General features: G+C 35.9%; 1 protein-coding gene across 1 annotated transcript; it reads right to left on the bottom strand.

The window, feature by feature from the left end:
• Positions 1–9,320: 9,320 nt before the first annotated feature.
• On the bottom strand, positions 9,321–15,357 carry LOC125654835 (uncharacterized). The gene is made up of 3 exons (XM_056143512.1): positions 15,320–15,357; positions 12,738–12,845; positions 9,321–11,572 (listed from the first exon to the last, which is right to left on the bottom strand). Exon 3 carries the CDS (start codon positions 11,567–11,569, stop codon positions 10,490–10,492), a length of 1,080 nt encoding a protein of 359 aa, XP_055999487.1. The 5' UTR covers positions 11,570–11,572; positions 12,738–12,845; positions 15,320–15,357; the 3' UTR covers positions 9,321–10,489.
• Between the last annotated feature and the right edge of the window lie 376 nt (positions 15,358–15,733).

The following is a 15,733-nucleotide window of genomic DNA, read 5'->3' as shown; positions in this document are numbered from 1 at the left end:
ATAAACCCTACGTGACCACTCTATCTGGTATTGTAGAAAACCGAATCACACGCGTATAGTAACTTGCGTTTTTCTGCAAAAGTTTGGAAAACCTGTGGCAGTGTCATTATTCGTAGGGGAAAGTATTCCCGGAGAATTGACACTCCACAGAGTTTGTTGGCTGCGATGTCCCGAGAGAAAAAAGGGATGAAAACGCGTTTATCAGATTAATTTGTTTAATAAGACAAAATAACTAGAAATATGGGTGTCTTATAATTATGAACAGGGTACAATGCATAAAGTTTATAACTGATTTATGCAGAAACGAGGCGAAAACAAAGACCGGAAATGCGTTTCCTTCGTAAAATTTTCAGAACTACTTTTACACCCTAAAGAATAAATAAAAGCCATTTATTAAATAACTAGTCAATTTTCATCACCAAATTCCCATTGAAGATAATTCGTGATTGTTTTAAAACATATTTATTAAGATATTTAAAGAAAAAGTAACATAAAACAATAAATCGGCGAATATCAATATATCGGACATCGTGGGACATATGTTCCGGACTACATTTACACCCACCCTATTTTAACATGTGCTTCACTTTCACAAAGGGGGTTAACTCACGGGTACTGGAAGTTAATGTAAATATATAGTATATGCATGTATAAAAAAGGAAGGGTAGGACACTCTTTTTGAGGCAAATTCGGGTTTGGGTTATTGTGGGCGTTTTTCAAACGGCCTGACGTGATGAATCGTTCACATATACCTTACTTTCAATATATGTACGGTTTCTTTCCGTTCCAATGCCGGTCATTCGAAGAAAAAGATGTTTTTACACCTCCAAGTGCCTAAGAATTTCGCTAGACTGTCTTACTTCCGGTTTAATCGCATTGAATCGAAAGGTAAGTTCTGATAGGTCAATAATAAAATTGAAGTCTGAATTGACACACGTTATCTAATCCATAAATACATATGTAGAGAAAATAATTCTCAGGATTATTACTTCATGATGGTGTTAGAGACTAGTGGTTAAGTACATGAGCCATGTTTGTTTTTATAGTTCAAATATTCTTATCATTATTTCACAACCAATAAGAATATGACATAAATTTATAAATGTTTATCACATTGACCAATCAGAACTTACCTTTCGATTCAGTGCGATTAAACCGGAAGTAAGACAGTCTAGCGAAATTCTTAGGCACTTGGAAGTGTAAAAACATCTTTTTTCTTCGAATGACCTGCATTGGAACGGAAAGAAACCGTACATATATTGAAAGTAAGGTATATGTGAACGATTAATCGCGTCAGGCCGTTTGAAAAACGCCCACAATAACCCAAACCCGAATTTGCCTCAAAAAGAGTGTCCTACCCTTCCTTTTTTGGGAGTTGAACTATGTTCAATCTCCCTGGGTCATCACGCACTTTTCTGCGCAGTAATTTGTATTGATTTGTATAGTGGTCGTCAGCGGGGGTTCTGTGTCAGCTGATTTACTCCTAGGTAAATCAACATAAACTTTTATAAACATCCGCCATTAAATAATCCATGTAACTTTTCTGAATTAATCTAATTTTGATAATTGACATGTAAATAAATGCAATGATATTGTATTCAAATCAATTTGAATACAAGATTTCGATCAAATTGATACTGATAGACATAGAAAAATAAAAGATAAGGTTGAAAATTGTCGTTTGTAGCACAGCGTCACCTATAAACATTGATAGGGAAACGAACGACAACTGCACACAAAGCCCTATTGACACCGTGACGCGAAATATCGAATATGGTGCGAAACCTCAGAAAATTTACAAGAAATAACTCTACAACATTGTGTATGTGTATATATTTGGGTTTTTTTTAATGTGATATAAAAAATGCTTGATGTTACATGTAGATTGAATTAAAACACGTCATTCCCAGTCAACAACTTTCGATTGGGATCGGAATACGAAATAAAATTTCTTATATCCGGTGGCAAAGTGAAACTGCTTCATGCTTCAAGTTATTGAATTACGTAGTAATTGCACGTTACACATTTTTGCACGTTTTAATAAAGAAAGTCACAAAATAGATACAAAATGAGTGTACCTTATTCATTACTGTTACCGAGCTTTCGTCGACTATAATCTCGAAATGGCATGTTTCGCTGCGCTTGATGATCTGACGGTAAGGTCCACATTTTCTACGTGAGTAGTGTGATATTTGTTTATGAATTTTTTGCGCATACATGGTATGTCTCGGCTAGGAATAATGGAAACTTTCTCACCTATGTATGTAAAGACATATTAATCTCTATTTTTAAAAATGTAGAACACTTTTATCAAATGACAATGTTTGAAAACGCTTAGAGCCCCGATGTCAGAAATTCCTTTTCCAAGACATCAATATGTCAAATTCATTATCCTTTTTGAATAGTATGTACCATATTTTGTACCAGTTATCCATTTTGAATCCCCTATTACAATGGGATTTTGCTGCACTCTGTAATGTTTGAGTGGATGTCATGAGTGTGTGTCAAACAGAAATTTTAAGAGCATGGGATAAGGTGCTGCCATGTATTACTTCACTATCAAAGTTTAACCCAGTTGCCACAATGTTGAATTTATGCTGCAAAAAGGATTGGAAATTGCTCTGGTCAAAACACATTGTTTATTTGTCTACAGATGAAAGAGACATGAGGATTCTCCTTCACAAACTGAAAAAAAAAAGTTATGGATCTTGTACATGTATAGTTTATTAATATGCTTTCCATACTGTCAGGTTCATTCACCCCCTGTTTGAGCCACAGTATAATATCCCAAATACCTTGGCAATAAATAACATTATTTGACTAGTGTTTCATTTTTAGCGGAGTTGCCATGAAGTCGAACTCGACTTATGATCTGATGAAGTGCCTTTGGGCGGGCAGGCGGGCACGCATCAACATTTCATTTCCGCACCATAGCTCTTGAGCAAATTATAGGATCTCATTCAAACTTAGATGGATTGTCACTCTCAGTAAGATGAGGAAGCCTATCGATTCTGGGGTCACTAGGTCAAAGGTCAAGGTCACTGGCTATAAATAGACTGAAATTTGGAGAAAATTATGTTTTCCGCACCATAGCTCTTGAACGAATTATAGGATCTCAATCAAACTTAGATCGATTAAGTAAGACAAAAAGCCTATCGATTCCGGGATCACAAGGTCAAAGTCACAGTGGCTATAAATAGACTGAAATTTGGAGAAAATTTTGTTTTCTGCACTATAATTTTTTAACAAATTATAGGATCTCAATTAAACTTAGATGGATTATCGCCCTTGATGAGACAAAGAAGCCTATTGATTTTGGTCAAGGGTTAAAGGTCAAGGTCACAAAGGATTTAAGTCGGCTGAAAAATATGTACGCAAAATTTTGCTCCCTGCTTGATAATTCTTGAAAACTTTTCTGCCGGTTCCCTCTATGCCCATTCCTTGCGCAACTCGGCTTGTGCATTTCCGATGCCCGACATTTTTTAATTTTTTTGCATTTCATTTATTTTGAGTTATTATACAATTATTTACCATTCCATTGATCCTCTACAGGACTGTAGTATATTCAGGTGACAGTTTAGCATATTGGACTACCTTTTCAAGTAATGAATCCTTAGAATTAGCTATAACTAGGATTAAACTTGAATGTATATATACAGGGGGAAAACTTCTTCATAACTGCAAGGCATTGATAACCATATTGATTTGAATTTTTGGGCCATAATATGTGATCACATTTTTCATGAGAATATAAAGGGGTGAAATTCTAGAAAACAACAACACGACTTCAGTTACTCGAGGAGCGTTGTGGCCCATGGGCCTTCCATTATCCATGTTTGCTGTTGTAACGCTTTGAAAAACAACAACAGTTGATTTGTATCTAAAATCATGATAATATTCAGTCATTTATCCCCATACCCTTCCAGTACTATCTTTTCTAACTGAATTTCCACAATGTTCAACTCCCATGAGTACTTTAAGTACTTTGATTATTCATGCACATACTATATATTTACATTAACTTCCAGTGCCCGTTGGTTAACTCAAATTAGAGACTAAGCAAATTTTTAATTCATATTTAGCTAAAAGAAAAAGAAAAGAAAGACTGTAAAAAAATCAACATACTCCACTTAGCCTGATAGGATATACAATGTAGTTTAATATTTCCCCGTACTCCCACCTAAGGGGAGGAGGTAATCTCCCTCCGCGTCTACCCTCATTTCGGGTGCTTTTTGTTTCGATCAGCCTACACATTTTATAAATCAATAAATAAGTGTTTATTCGGTATATATACATACAGTCGAACATACATACCTACATAAATACCAAGGATAACCCATGCAAGCTCGATAGCTTATTTTCAATGGGGTTCTTAAATGGATGTTTGCGCTTGGGGGTCACTTTACATGTATAATTTATGTGGGAGGAAACCGGAGTACCCAATTGAAACCCATGTGTCAGAGCAGGCAACCGCCATACCCTCTCACATACAACCACTGCCGATCACGGGTATCGAACTCGGGTCGCAGCGGTGAGAAGTGAGAGCGCCTAGCGCAGGCACTTGTTTCTGTAAATAACTTACGACCTCTGTTTTATTATTTGCATATAGAGGTCGTAAGTTATTTACAGAAACAAGTGCCTGTGGCGCCTAGCTACCTCTGCGCTACCCTCCCCCCCCCTCCCCCCCCCTCCTCCTTCTATTTCGACACTTCTCGTTTCGACTCATTTTCTAAATAAAATATTCGCCAATGACATGCGCGTACTTCATGGTATAACTACAAAGTATACGATGGGTAAAGGTCCTGTGGGAGATGAAGGGGGAAGAGGAATTAGTATAATACAGAAAATAAATTCTATAACACGTGATATTATCAAAATCGAATACCTCAAGCGTTGCAGTTCATACTGATATATATTTATTTTCAAATACTAAAATTCATTTATTGAATATTTAGTAATAATCAAACTCTCATATTTGTTATTTAAATTTCACACCTCTATGAGACTTTGCTATGTGTATAATATGAACCCAATTCTTTCAAACGACGTAAGAGAAACAGACAAGGTACCCGTCTAAATCACTAAAGGAATTCTGACAAGGGCGGAAGAACGTTCAACAATGGTGTCCATATCGTTATGAACGTGAAAAGGCAGGGAAAAAAGCTAATTAAACCTTTACAGCGGCTGGGAAAACGTGTGGTAGCTGGAAACTGCAGGACTTCCAAAAGTTTCCAGTGAAAATCACTTACATGTACCTGTCTGACTTGCTCTGGCGTCATGTGAAATAATTCTGCACTCTGTTTTTACAGATGCTCACTTATTTCACATATTACCAGGGGCGGATCTAGGAATTGCGGTTAAGGGGGGGGGCAACTTTATGAGGCAGGGGGTCTGAGGGCCACCTTGAGGCCCCCAGTGGATCCAGGGTGAAGCTCCTGGATATTACAGATTTTATGGGGCTTGAAATATGTCTCCTATACAGTCATTTTTACTATTTTCTGTCATTTTTAAAGAAGGTGAAATTAATAAAATGATGCAAATTTTAAGGGTTTTGGAAAAAAAAAAATGAAGTTCTCCCAATAAAAGTAATTCAATAAATCGAAAGATTTTGTCATTTATTTATCCGAGAGTAAAAGAAATTATTGCTTCTTTTATTGTTTACATCTTTCTAAAATGAGACCGGGGCCACGATTTACTTCAAATTTGAAAATTTTAGGGAACTCGCGGCGGTTGCTCCTCCCACCCCCATCCCTAAATCCGCCATCGATTACTAATGCAGAAATCGTTGCAGTACCTGCTTGAAGTTCATATTTTCAAGGAAAACTAAAATAAAGAGCTAGGGGATGTTTAAATACAAAAAAAGGTCCATCCCCGAAATACCTCTAAGAAGTGTGAAGAATACAGGTATTTACTTTTCAAAACACTCTACTTTTTATCAGTATTTCAAACTCCTACTTCTACCTGTTTTGATATGGATACACAGAGGCGGATCCAGAAAATTTTCAAAGGGGATGCAACCCGAATTTGTACATTTTCCTCCCTCGAATAAGGGTACGAGACCCCGAAATGGCAAGCAATTACTTTTCTCCCTAAAATGATCAACCAAAGAAAGGGTCCATAGACCACATCGATCACTTTGGCCCCGTTGTTGCCATTTTTAATAGATGTTTTGCTATTTTATTCTCATGAAAAATTTTGACCCCCATATTGGGGTCCAACCTAACCCCAATCTAATTAAAATTAGATCTTCCATCCGCTCCCCAGTTTTCGATCCACGCGACGTATCGAAAACTGGGGAGCGGATGGAAGATCTAATTTTAATTACATTGACCTAACCCCAAAGGGTTACGACAACACAATGATACAAGATCGTAAATCATGGTATGACAGGCTAGGTCTTGTAAAAGGAATATGTATAGAAAACATGAAAACTTTTATAATAAGCTATATGTATACAACTCTTATCTTGAACAGTTCACATGAAATATGTATCACTCGCCATACAAATGTTATGAGCAGGGTTTCGGTTCAAGTTAAACGTCAATGTCACAAGGTCAAACATCACGTTATCAAATGAGCCGTTCCTAGCAAAAAGGGCCCTTAAGTATATTAGTGCTAAAGTATGAACTATAGAGAACATCCCTCAAAATATTAGAGCAATGTTTAAAGTATTACAGTCAATCAATGATGACAACCAACTCGTGATTGGTAATCACGACCTTTTTCTTTACGGGTATGCAAAAAATGACACTACGTTTTTTTTTCATTATGAGGTTTTTTGAAAAACATTGAAAGATAAGGACCTTCTTTACTAGGAACGGCTCAAATGAGTTTTTTCATACGGAATATATATTATACAAGATATTAACGCCATACCTTAAATAGTTCAGGAGATATTGTATAGGTAAGGTTTTCTTAAAATTAGGTCAAACTCTAAGGTCACAAGGTGAAACACTTTGATACCAAACGAAAGGCCTGATTAGAAGGAATTAAGTTCTGAACAAGGTTCAAGTTTCAGACAAGTAGGAAACAAAGGTCCATTGGTCGCATCGCTCACCTGAGCTACCTTGACCTTGCCGTTGCTCAAGGTGACAAGATCAAACACCAAATTATAACAAGGTCGTGTCAAAGAATCTACCGGGTATATACAAAATATGAAAGCCCTATAAATAGTTCAGGATATATACATATGCATGTATATATGTAGATATTGGCCCCATTGTTGTTGAGAAGATTGTTTTCTACATTTCTTTGAATGACTCCTATTGTTGCCCCACCCTATCCTCGGGGTCACAATTTGAACTGTGACAAACTTGAATACCATCTTCCTGGAGGTGCTTGCATATTATAAGTAATCACGACTCTGGTGTTATTGAAAATATTTTAAAAGCTTTTTCCTTTGTATTCATGTAAAAAAGATATCCTCTGTTGTGGTCTCGCTCTATCCACGGGGCCTTTATTTCATCAAACCTGAATCTACATTAAAATGTGAAGCTTTGAAGAAAATTTCAACTTTTCTGGCTGGGTGGTTCTTAAGATGGTTTTTAAAACACCCAACCCTGTTGTTGCCTTCTCTTGGTTATTTCCACATTAAAGGGGGCATGATCCTTCACTGAAAAAAATACCTAGTTAATTTAATTAGGATGCCTCGTAAAGACTTGCTCATGACTAGTAAGTAATGTATTTACTAAGCAAAATAGTGATGTAACTAGAAATATGACGTCATAAGCATCGTGACCCGTGTTGCCCGCGAAAACTGCAGCAAGGTCTACTCTGCGAGACGCCATTTTTATTGGGATGCTGGAGAGGGAACATTGACTTAAAAGGTTTGTCGTTGAACTTATGACTGCTTTTTTTTTTAATTCTTGATGTTTGTTTATTAGACATCCTACACACAGCTTGATATTCTTTTAATATGCAACTTAATACATTTTAACACACTGTTCTGTTTTTGTTTATTTAGATGCTGATGGCTGTTTGGCAATCCTGTGTAAAGAAAAGTTTGAGAAATCCTGACTACAAGTTCAAGAAATTCCACAGAAGATACACCCCCCATCGCAATCAAGATTGACCAGAAGATCATGTCGACTTTTAACTTCAGATTAAAGTTCTTGATGTTATCTTCTGTATTCAATTTTTTGAAGGATTAACAGGGCGATTTTACTTATCCTATCAATTAAATTACTAGACTGCTAGTAATTTTGGGAATGGAATACAGGAATGGAAGATTAGTAAATCTACTGAATGCAAACTAATATTTACTACTGACTGAAGTAATGTTTTACTGTCTGATTAGTTAAATTACTAGTTAACAAATAGTAAACTTACTTAACACCTAGTAAAAACTACTTTTAAATTAGTGATTGTATGGACAGTAGTTTTACTAGTTTGCTTAATGTATTTTACTAGTTATTTTTTTCAGTGTTCTCTTGCACAAATTTGAATTCCTTCGACTCAGAATGATTGGTGCTAAGCTTCTGGAGAAGAACATGGAAATGTCCTGTGAACGGGAGACGCCGGGCAAATATCGATCAGGAAATCCCAACAGAGTAACACATACAACTAAAACCAAACAAATATGAATATTGTTATTTACGAATATTAACACACACATTCAAACACAAAAGCCCACTGATCCAGATAATCGATGCATTTAATCGCCGAAACCTAACATATAAGATTAATGCAAGATTTCATTTACCTTACATGTACCGTTAATTCTACACATTTGCATAGTTTTACGTGGTTTTTATTGCAACCTATAAAGGAAACTGCCTGCTTTGGCGAAGTGCGACTCCAGACAGATGGACCGTGCTCTGAAGAAAAATATTCCTCTATATCGTCCTGCTACACCACGGGCTAAAACGAACCCGGGCACACAATCAATCAAGGGTATTACTACAGCCACCCCCCCCCCCCCCCCGTTCCGTCCATTTTAAAAGGTGGGGGTATAAAAAAAAATCTTAACCGAAACTAACTATATTTTCAAGATTTTATGCAAGAGATGCATTTCAAATTAAGTAAGCGAATGCAGCCATTCTATTTGAAAACGAAGCAAAGTTTCTTCGGGGCCTAAACCTACCAACTTGGTGTGCAGCTGTTCTGTGAAAAAATCGATTTGAACCCCATGGCCGCGATGTCGGAAATATGTCGCTAGGAATCAATAGAGGAATTCTAATGGAGCCATTCTAGACAAGAGGTCATATTGTCTTAAGTGTGCCTCATACATACATGTACATATACAAAAGGAACATTTTCTGATCAAAAGCTAACTTGACCCTGTGATTCTGGAGAGCTCATAATAAATACAAAATATTGAATAAATTAAACATGACTATTTATTTTTTTCAAAAACATCTTCACATACATCTGGTAGGTAATATCCAAGACCAATAGAAACGTCCAATTGCCAATACACACGTGCACGTGTATCTAATTATAGCATACAAAACACTACAACTAGAAGTTATAGTTCTGTGAATCTGGAAACTTGGTCAGAACTGCCACTGTTAGAGTGTACTTCCACTATATTTTTCCGAGTATTGATTGATAAAACGAGTGAAACTCGTTTTACAATTTTAGTCAGCCTAGTTGTAGAAAATGAGCAATAACGGACGGATGTCATTTGGTTACACTCTAGAGATAGTATAGCCCATTTTCGTGATTTTCCCCAGCTCAAATCATTATATTTCCTTTTTCATATAATGAAAAACAGATAATTGAATGATATAAATGAATGATAATTATCAACTTGGAAATGATTTTAAGAAATTGAATCGTATCATTCTTTTCTTAATGGCCGTATCATTGGGAAAATAGGACGAAAAACGCGCATTGACTTTAACAATTTCCATCCGATTTTCCCCCATGATGCCGCCATCAAGAAAAGAATTATAAGATTCATTTCTTATCATTTAATCATGTTTAAAAATAGTAAAACAAATAGTTTTTCTCATCAAATAGCTTTAGTTAACGTTTTTCAACGGCGCGTAGGAATACATATAGAAGTAATAATGGAAACAACACACTCAATTTCAAATTGGCTGTGCGTTCAGGTCAGGCAGAGTTACTGAGCAAAATGAAATGGATTGGACGCCAAATTAAAGGTGCAATGGTTAAAAGATAAATTAGATATGAAGGAAGAGGAATGAGCGATGACTCGATGTATGTTGCATTGTGTTGGAGAATACATGTACGTCGAACACTGGTTGTGTAGTGGGAACAATGGAATGCGACTTGTGGGTTTTCTTTGATACAGATATCAAACGAACAAAATCGCTGTAATTTCAAGATGGCAATGATTGCATGTTCGTCAAGTTACAATAGGAACCAACATATATTTGTCCAAGAAGCAAAAATCAGGGGAAGTAATTTGAAGATTATAGTTGTTTTAAACTTGGAAATAAATGCTGAAACTTATTCTTTACATTTTTTTTAAATGAAGAAAATGACAATTTCTATCCCTTTAAGCGTGACAAAATGTGTGAAATTACGCAAGGTCTTTTCTTCTCCAACTTTCCCAGCACCATTTGTATTGATATGTAACTTTATGAGTCCTCTTTAATTTTTCCTGAATTTCACAGTATCTCTCTACGGGTTTTTTGAGGTGTGCCAGCGTTGGATGGGTCGCAAACTGCACGTTTCTAAATTGACCGATCATGCCATTACCTACGAGTTCCTCCATTATTTCGAACTCGCATCCTTCACAATTCACGGTGATCAGATCGACTTCGTAACATGGTACCCCAACTTGCAAAAGAAAGTCTGTGGTGTTTACGACGCGAAGTAAACAATTTCCGCCATTATCATTGCCAGCAAAAACGGAAGTTGCGTCCCCTCCATGTCCCACAACATTAACATAGAACTTATCATATTTCCTTGCCAGACCAAAATTATACACAGTCACTTTGTTGTTACTCTTAAACATGTTAACAAGATTGGAGTACAAAGTCTTAATCGGTTCCAATATTATGTAATTTCCGGGATGAAATCTTTTTATCATGGCTTCCGCATCTTCTCCCTTGTTTCCACCGATATCAAAAACAGTGCTCTTGTCATTTAGATACGTGTGGTGAGTGTGACGGACATATTGAGTATTCCCCATCCAAAATGCCCCGCTTCCTTTCTTGTAGTCCCTATTCCAGTTTTTAATGCACTCTAGCTTCCTCTGAGTTTCTTCCGCTGTCAACTGCGGGTTTGGTTTTGGAAAATTCTTACGTTCACAAGAGGCGTCATTGCTTTTAAATTTCGCCGATACTTTATCAACTGACGATTTAACGGATTCGATTCCCCACTGCTTGAAATCGTCGTCAGTTTCCCCGCATTTCGTCGACTTCCTCTTTAGTCCATAGTTACTTGAGGGAATATTTTGAGTAAGGATTTGTTTTTTGTTGTCTACTGAAGGCGATCGTCCGTTTGAGGGTTGTACCTGATACTGTTGATTTGATAAAGAATTATTTTGTATCACAACATTTGTTGATTTGTACCAGTTGTTGATCAAAAAGACAAGGACCACTCCCACCACACATGCCGTCATCAGTTTCAGAACACGGGGTGATATTGCACTCATTTTCTACAAACGATAATAAATTATAATAATAAAAAATAACACTTTCATTGAATAATATGTGTGTGTGTGTTGTTAGTTTTTAGTGATACATGTATATACATATAAAGTACTACAATTACCAACGACACGAACAACACTGAATTGTCAAATTCTCAGTACAACCTGTCCCTTCCCCAGGACAATAGAATATCTACATAGAAAAGAAAACTAAATGGAAAAGGAAACTGAAACTACAACTAAACTACAAAAGCTGATAACAAACAAAACGTTACATATATTAAAATTATTGAGATTAATAAGTGGTAATAGAAAAGTCTGTTCCCATCGAGCGTCAAGACAGATCTGAACTCACTCGTCCTACGCTGGATCAAGTTAAAAACAAAGAAGGGCATGATACTAACAAACTATGACAGGAAACTTTCATTAGCAACCACCACCCATTTTTTAAAAATTACCCAAAACAATAAAAAGCAGGTGCAATTACCAATTTTGAGTATTCTGATTTCAAATCTGGATTCCTTTTACTCCAAATTCTTATAGAAAATGAGGTACAGTGTCTTAAACAACCCTACCGTCAGGTTGCCAAAAACGGAAAATGTTTCATTTCGCATCAAAAAGTGACCCAACTTTATTTCTTGAAACACCATTACCCAAAACCGTAAAAAGCAGGTGTAATTACCAATTTTGAGTATGCTGAATCCAAATCTGAATTCCTTTTACTCCACTTCCTTACAGAAAATGAGGTATAGTGTCTTAAACACCCCTACCGTCAGGTTGTCAAAAATTGAAAATGTTCCATTTCACATTAAAAAGTGACCTGAAAGTTATTTCTTGAAATAAGGCATACAACATAAAAGGAAAACAATTAATACTAAATTGTTCCATGAACATTCTTAGTTGTTTTGGAAAGAATATATCTCACCTCTGAACTTCACAGATACAGGAAAGGAAGAGGAAAACGGAGCGGATCAACGATCTTAAATTTAATCAGATTGGGCCATAGCCTAATGAACTGATGAACAGGAGGAAAAGTAAAATTAATAGGAAAACTGATTTATTAAACATCAGCAAGTCTTTTCCGAGAACTTCTGGTAGAGCTGTCGGGGGGGGGGGGGGGGTGGGGGGGGGTGGGGGGGGGGTGCTGAGTTGCATCATTATCAGAATTTACCGAAACACTGGACTCCCTGGCCAGTCTGGGGGCTGATCTAGTTGCATCAGAACTGACAGAAGCAGAACTCTCTGGCCAGTCGGGGAGCTGAGTGGTATCAGAATCTGTCTGACAATGAATGGTTGAAATGTTTATTATTTATTTATTTTTATTTTTTCAAAATTCAGAAATTTAAAAAATGCATGATCAGATTTTTTTGTAACACTAATAATTAATGTCCCTTTATTGCGATGACTCTTCAAGTACAAACCATGATATTAAAAAAAAATGAAATGAAATGATAGATAAATAAATAAATAAAATATTTGTCTGTAAGTTACTTTATTGATCTGTAAGTAAGTCACTAATTAAGTGTAACTAGTGGCAGTGCAACTTGCAAGTGTAAATTGCATCATCTGTAGCTTATGACCCCTTTTGCCTTGCCTTGTAATTAATATTGTTGAAAATTTGGCAAATAGCATTTTTAACCCCCCAGTCCATACCCCACTTTTCTTTAAACGCTAAAAATCCAGCTAATTCAGTGAGGAAGAAATGTCACTACCATATTTCGAATTTCCTCTAGACTAATATCAAATTAAATACCGCACTGCTATCAGTCACAGGTTGACACTGGTAGGGGTATGGGGACCTGGTCTGTGAGTGTGATGGAAAAGATTCTGATGAAAATAAAGATTCACTCATCATTCAGAAATGTATAAACATTGTATTATTGTATACCACCGGTACTTGTGTGTACGTTGATAATGGGAGTTATCTTTCCTTGGATATCTAAATCAATCAAATACTATATGAACACGGGCAATTATAGTCCATGTTTGACCTCAGTATAATTTATTCATGCATAAAATTTATTAATATGTCACTTTTTGTTGCGTATTTCACCGTTAAGTAAATGTTTACATATACTCGCTCTGAATTTTCTTGCCTATCAGTTTTAATTTACATACTGACCATAACACAAGATTAAAGCGATCTCATGATTCTATAAATAAGAGGCCCACAGGCCTTATCGATCTACTGAACATTAATTAAAAGCATCACTACTGCACAACGCCACAGAATCAAGTCAAAAATTCCTGTTTTACATATCTAAGCTAAATTCTAATATTTAACAATAATATAAAACAAGATGTGTTCTTCAAACTTAAATGCCCCATAAAGTGTCCATAGTGGTGAAAGGTTTTACATAATAAATGTAACATTAACACGATAAGACTAATTTGGACCTGTCCTATAGTCATAACTCTGAGGTTGCAAATTCATACAATTTTGGTACATCCTTTCCGGCGTTTCATAAATATTCACTCAGTGTTTATACCGTATCAGCAACATAAAGAAGCCTTTAAGAATCACAATAATAATTTTGGCCCCACCATGGAAACAAAAGCGTTACCTACTAGGGATCAGGGAATTTACAGTTTTGATAAAGGACGACCTACTCCTTATGAATATCTAGTGAGTTTCAATTTAGTAACATTAGCATTAATGAAGCTATTTAAGTGTACATGTTTTACGCATATACCCTACACAATACTATATTGTAAGTTTTGGCCCCATCCTGGGATCAGAAACTTTACCCCCAGGGATCATGAAATTTACAGTTTTTTGTAGTGATCTCCTACTCTACATCACTATGCATTTAGTTTTTCTTGACACATGCGCGGTTGTAGAAAAATATTGAAAATTCCCCAATTTTCGCCCCTCCACTAAGACCCTAGGGTTGCATAAATCCTGAAATGTACAATTTAGGTCCACCTTGTCCAAGAGATGCTTCATACCAAATTTGAAAAGAATTTGAATGGTACATGTAGTTATCAAAAAGTTAAAAATGTTCAATTGTTAACATATTTAATAACTGACTATTTGGCCTCATCTTGATACCAAAACCCCTACCCCAGGGATCATCAAATGTAGGTAAAGGACTGCATTGTACCTGCTCTTTCTAAATATTCATTTAGTTTCAATCTAATATCAATAGCACTAAAGAAGATGTTATCTAAATGCTTTACACTCATACAGTATATACATGTACCAGGTCTGCCCCACCCTGTGTCACAATCCCTACGCGGGGAGCATGAACTTTATTATTCTGGTAAACACTTTCCTGCTCTACATCACTATGCATGTAATGGGTTTTTTATATGAAGATATGCAGTTAGTTATATATGTTTAGTGTTATTGATACTAAATTGAAACTAAATAGATATTTAAAAAGAATAACTATTGCATTACATTCTGTAGAAAATATTATTAACATGCATATCTATTTGTCATTAGAGACAGTAAATAAGAAATTGATACTGTGGTTCTATAAGGAAGTCATTGAAATATTTCGAGTATCTCACAAAACCGTGGAAACGTTGTTTTACAGTTTGCCGGAAAAGCCTGCGATAGAAAAGAAAGCAAAACAAGTGGGCAGGAAGTAGTATTCTGAGTACACACTAATAACACCAAATACATATAAACAAGCATTTACAATGAATAAGATTGGCACACTGTATTTTTACAACAGTTGGCACGCGGTACTTGAACTGAGATGTGCATAAAATGTTATAATAGAATTGTACCTTTTTAACACATACCTTCAGAGAGATGTATTGTACCTGTTTTAACACATACCTTAAGAGAGATACAATTGTTACTGTTTAACACATACCTTCAGAGAGATATTACATGTAATTACTTGTTTAATACATACCTTTAGAGAGATTTTACATTTAATTACTTGTTTAATAAATACCTTCAGTGAGATGTTACTGTTTAATACATACCTTCAGAGAGATGTTTTATGTAATTACATGCTTATTACATACCTTCAGAACGATACACAGATAGATCTTAATGGGATGTTCTTTTTCGTTGTCAGAATTATTTCTACAAGAAAACAAATGTGTTGTATACTCAGCTGCAACAGGTGTATAATGAAGCAATTCTAATATAAATGTACATGTGTGCAAGACAGAAACCACGCCAGTGATTAACTAAATGTACAAGCA

Source organism: Ostrea edulis, chromosome 7 (assembly GCF_947568905.1).
Source record: "Ostrea edulis chromosome 7, xbOstEdul1.1, whole genome shotgun sequence".
Lineage (NCBI taxonomy): Eukaryota > Metazoa > Mollusca > Bivalvia > Ostreida > Ostreidae > Ostrea > Ostrea edulis.
Note: the sequence above shows the minus strand (reverse complement) of the source record. Positions and strands in the feature narration are given on the sequence as shown.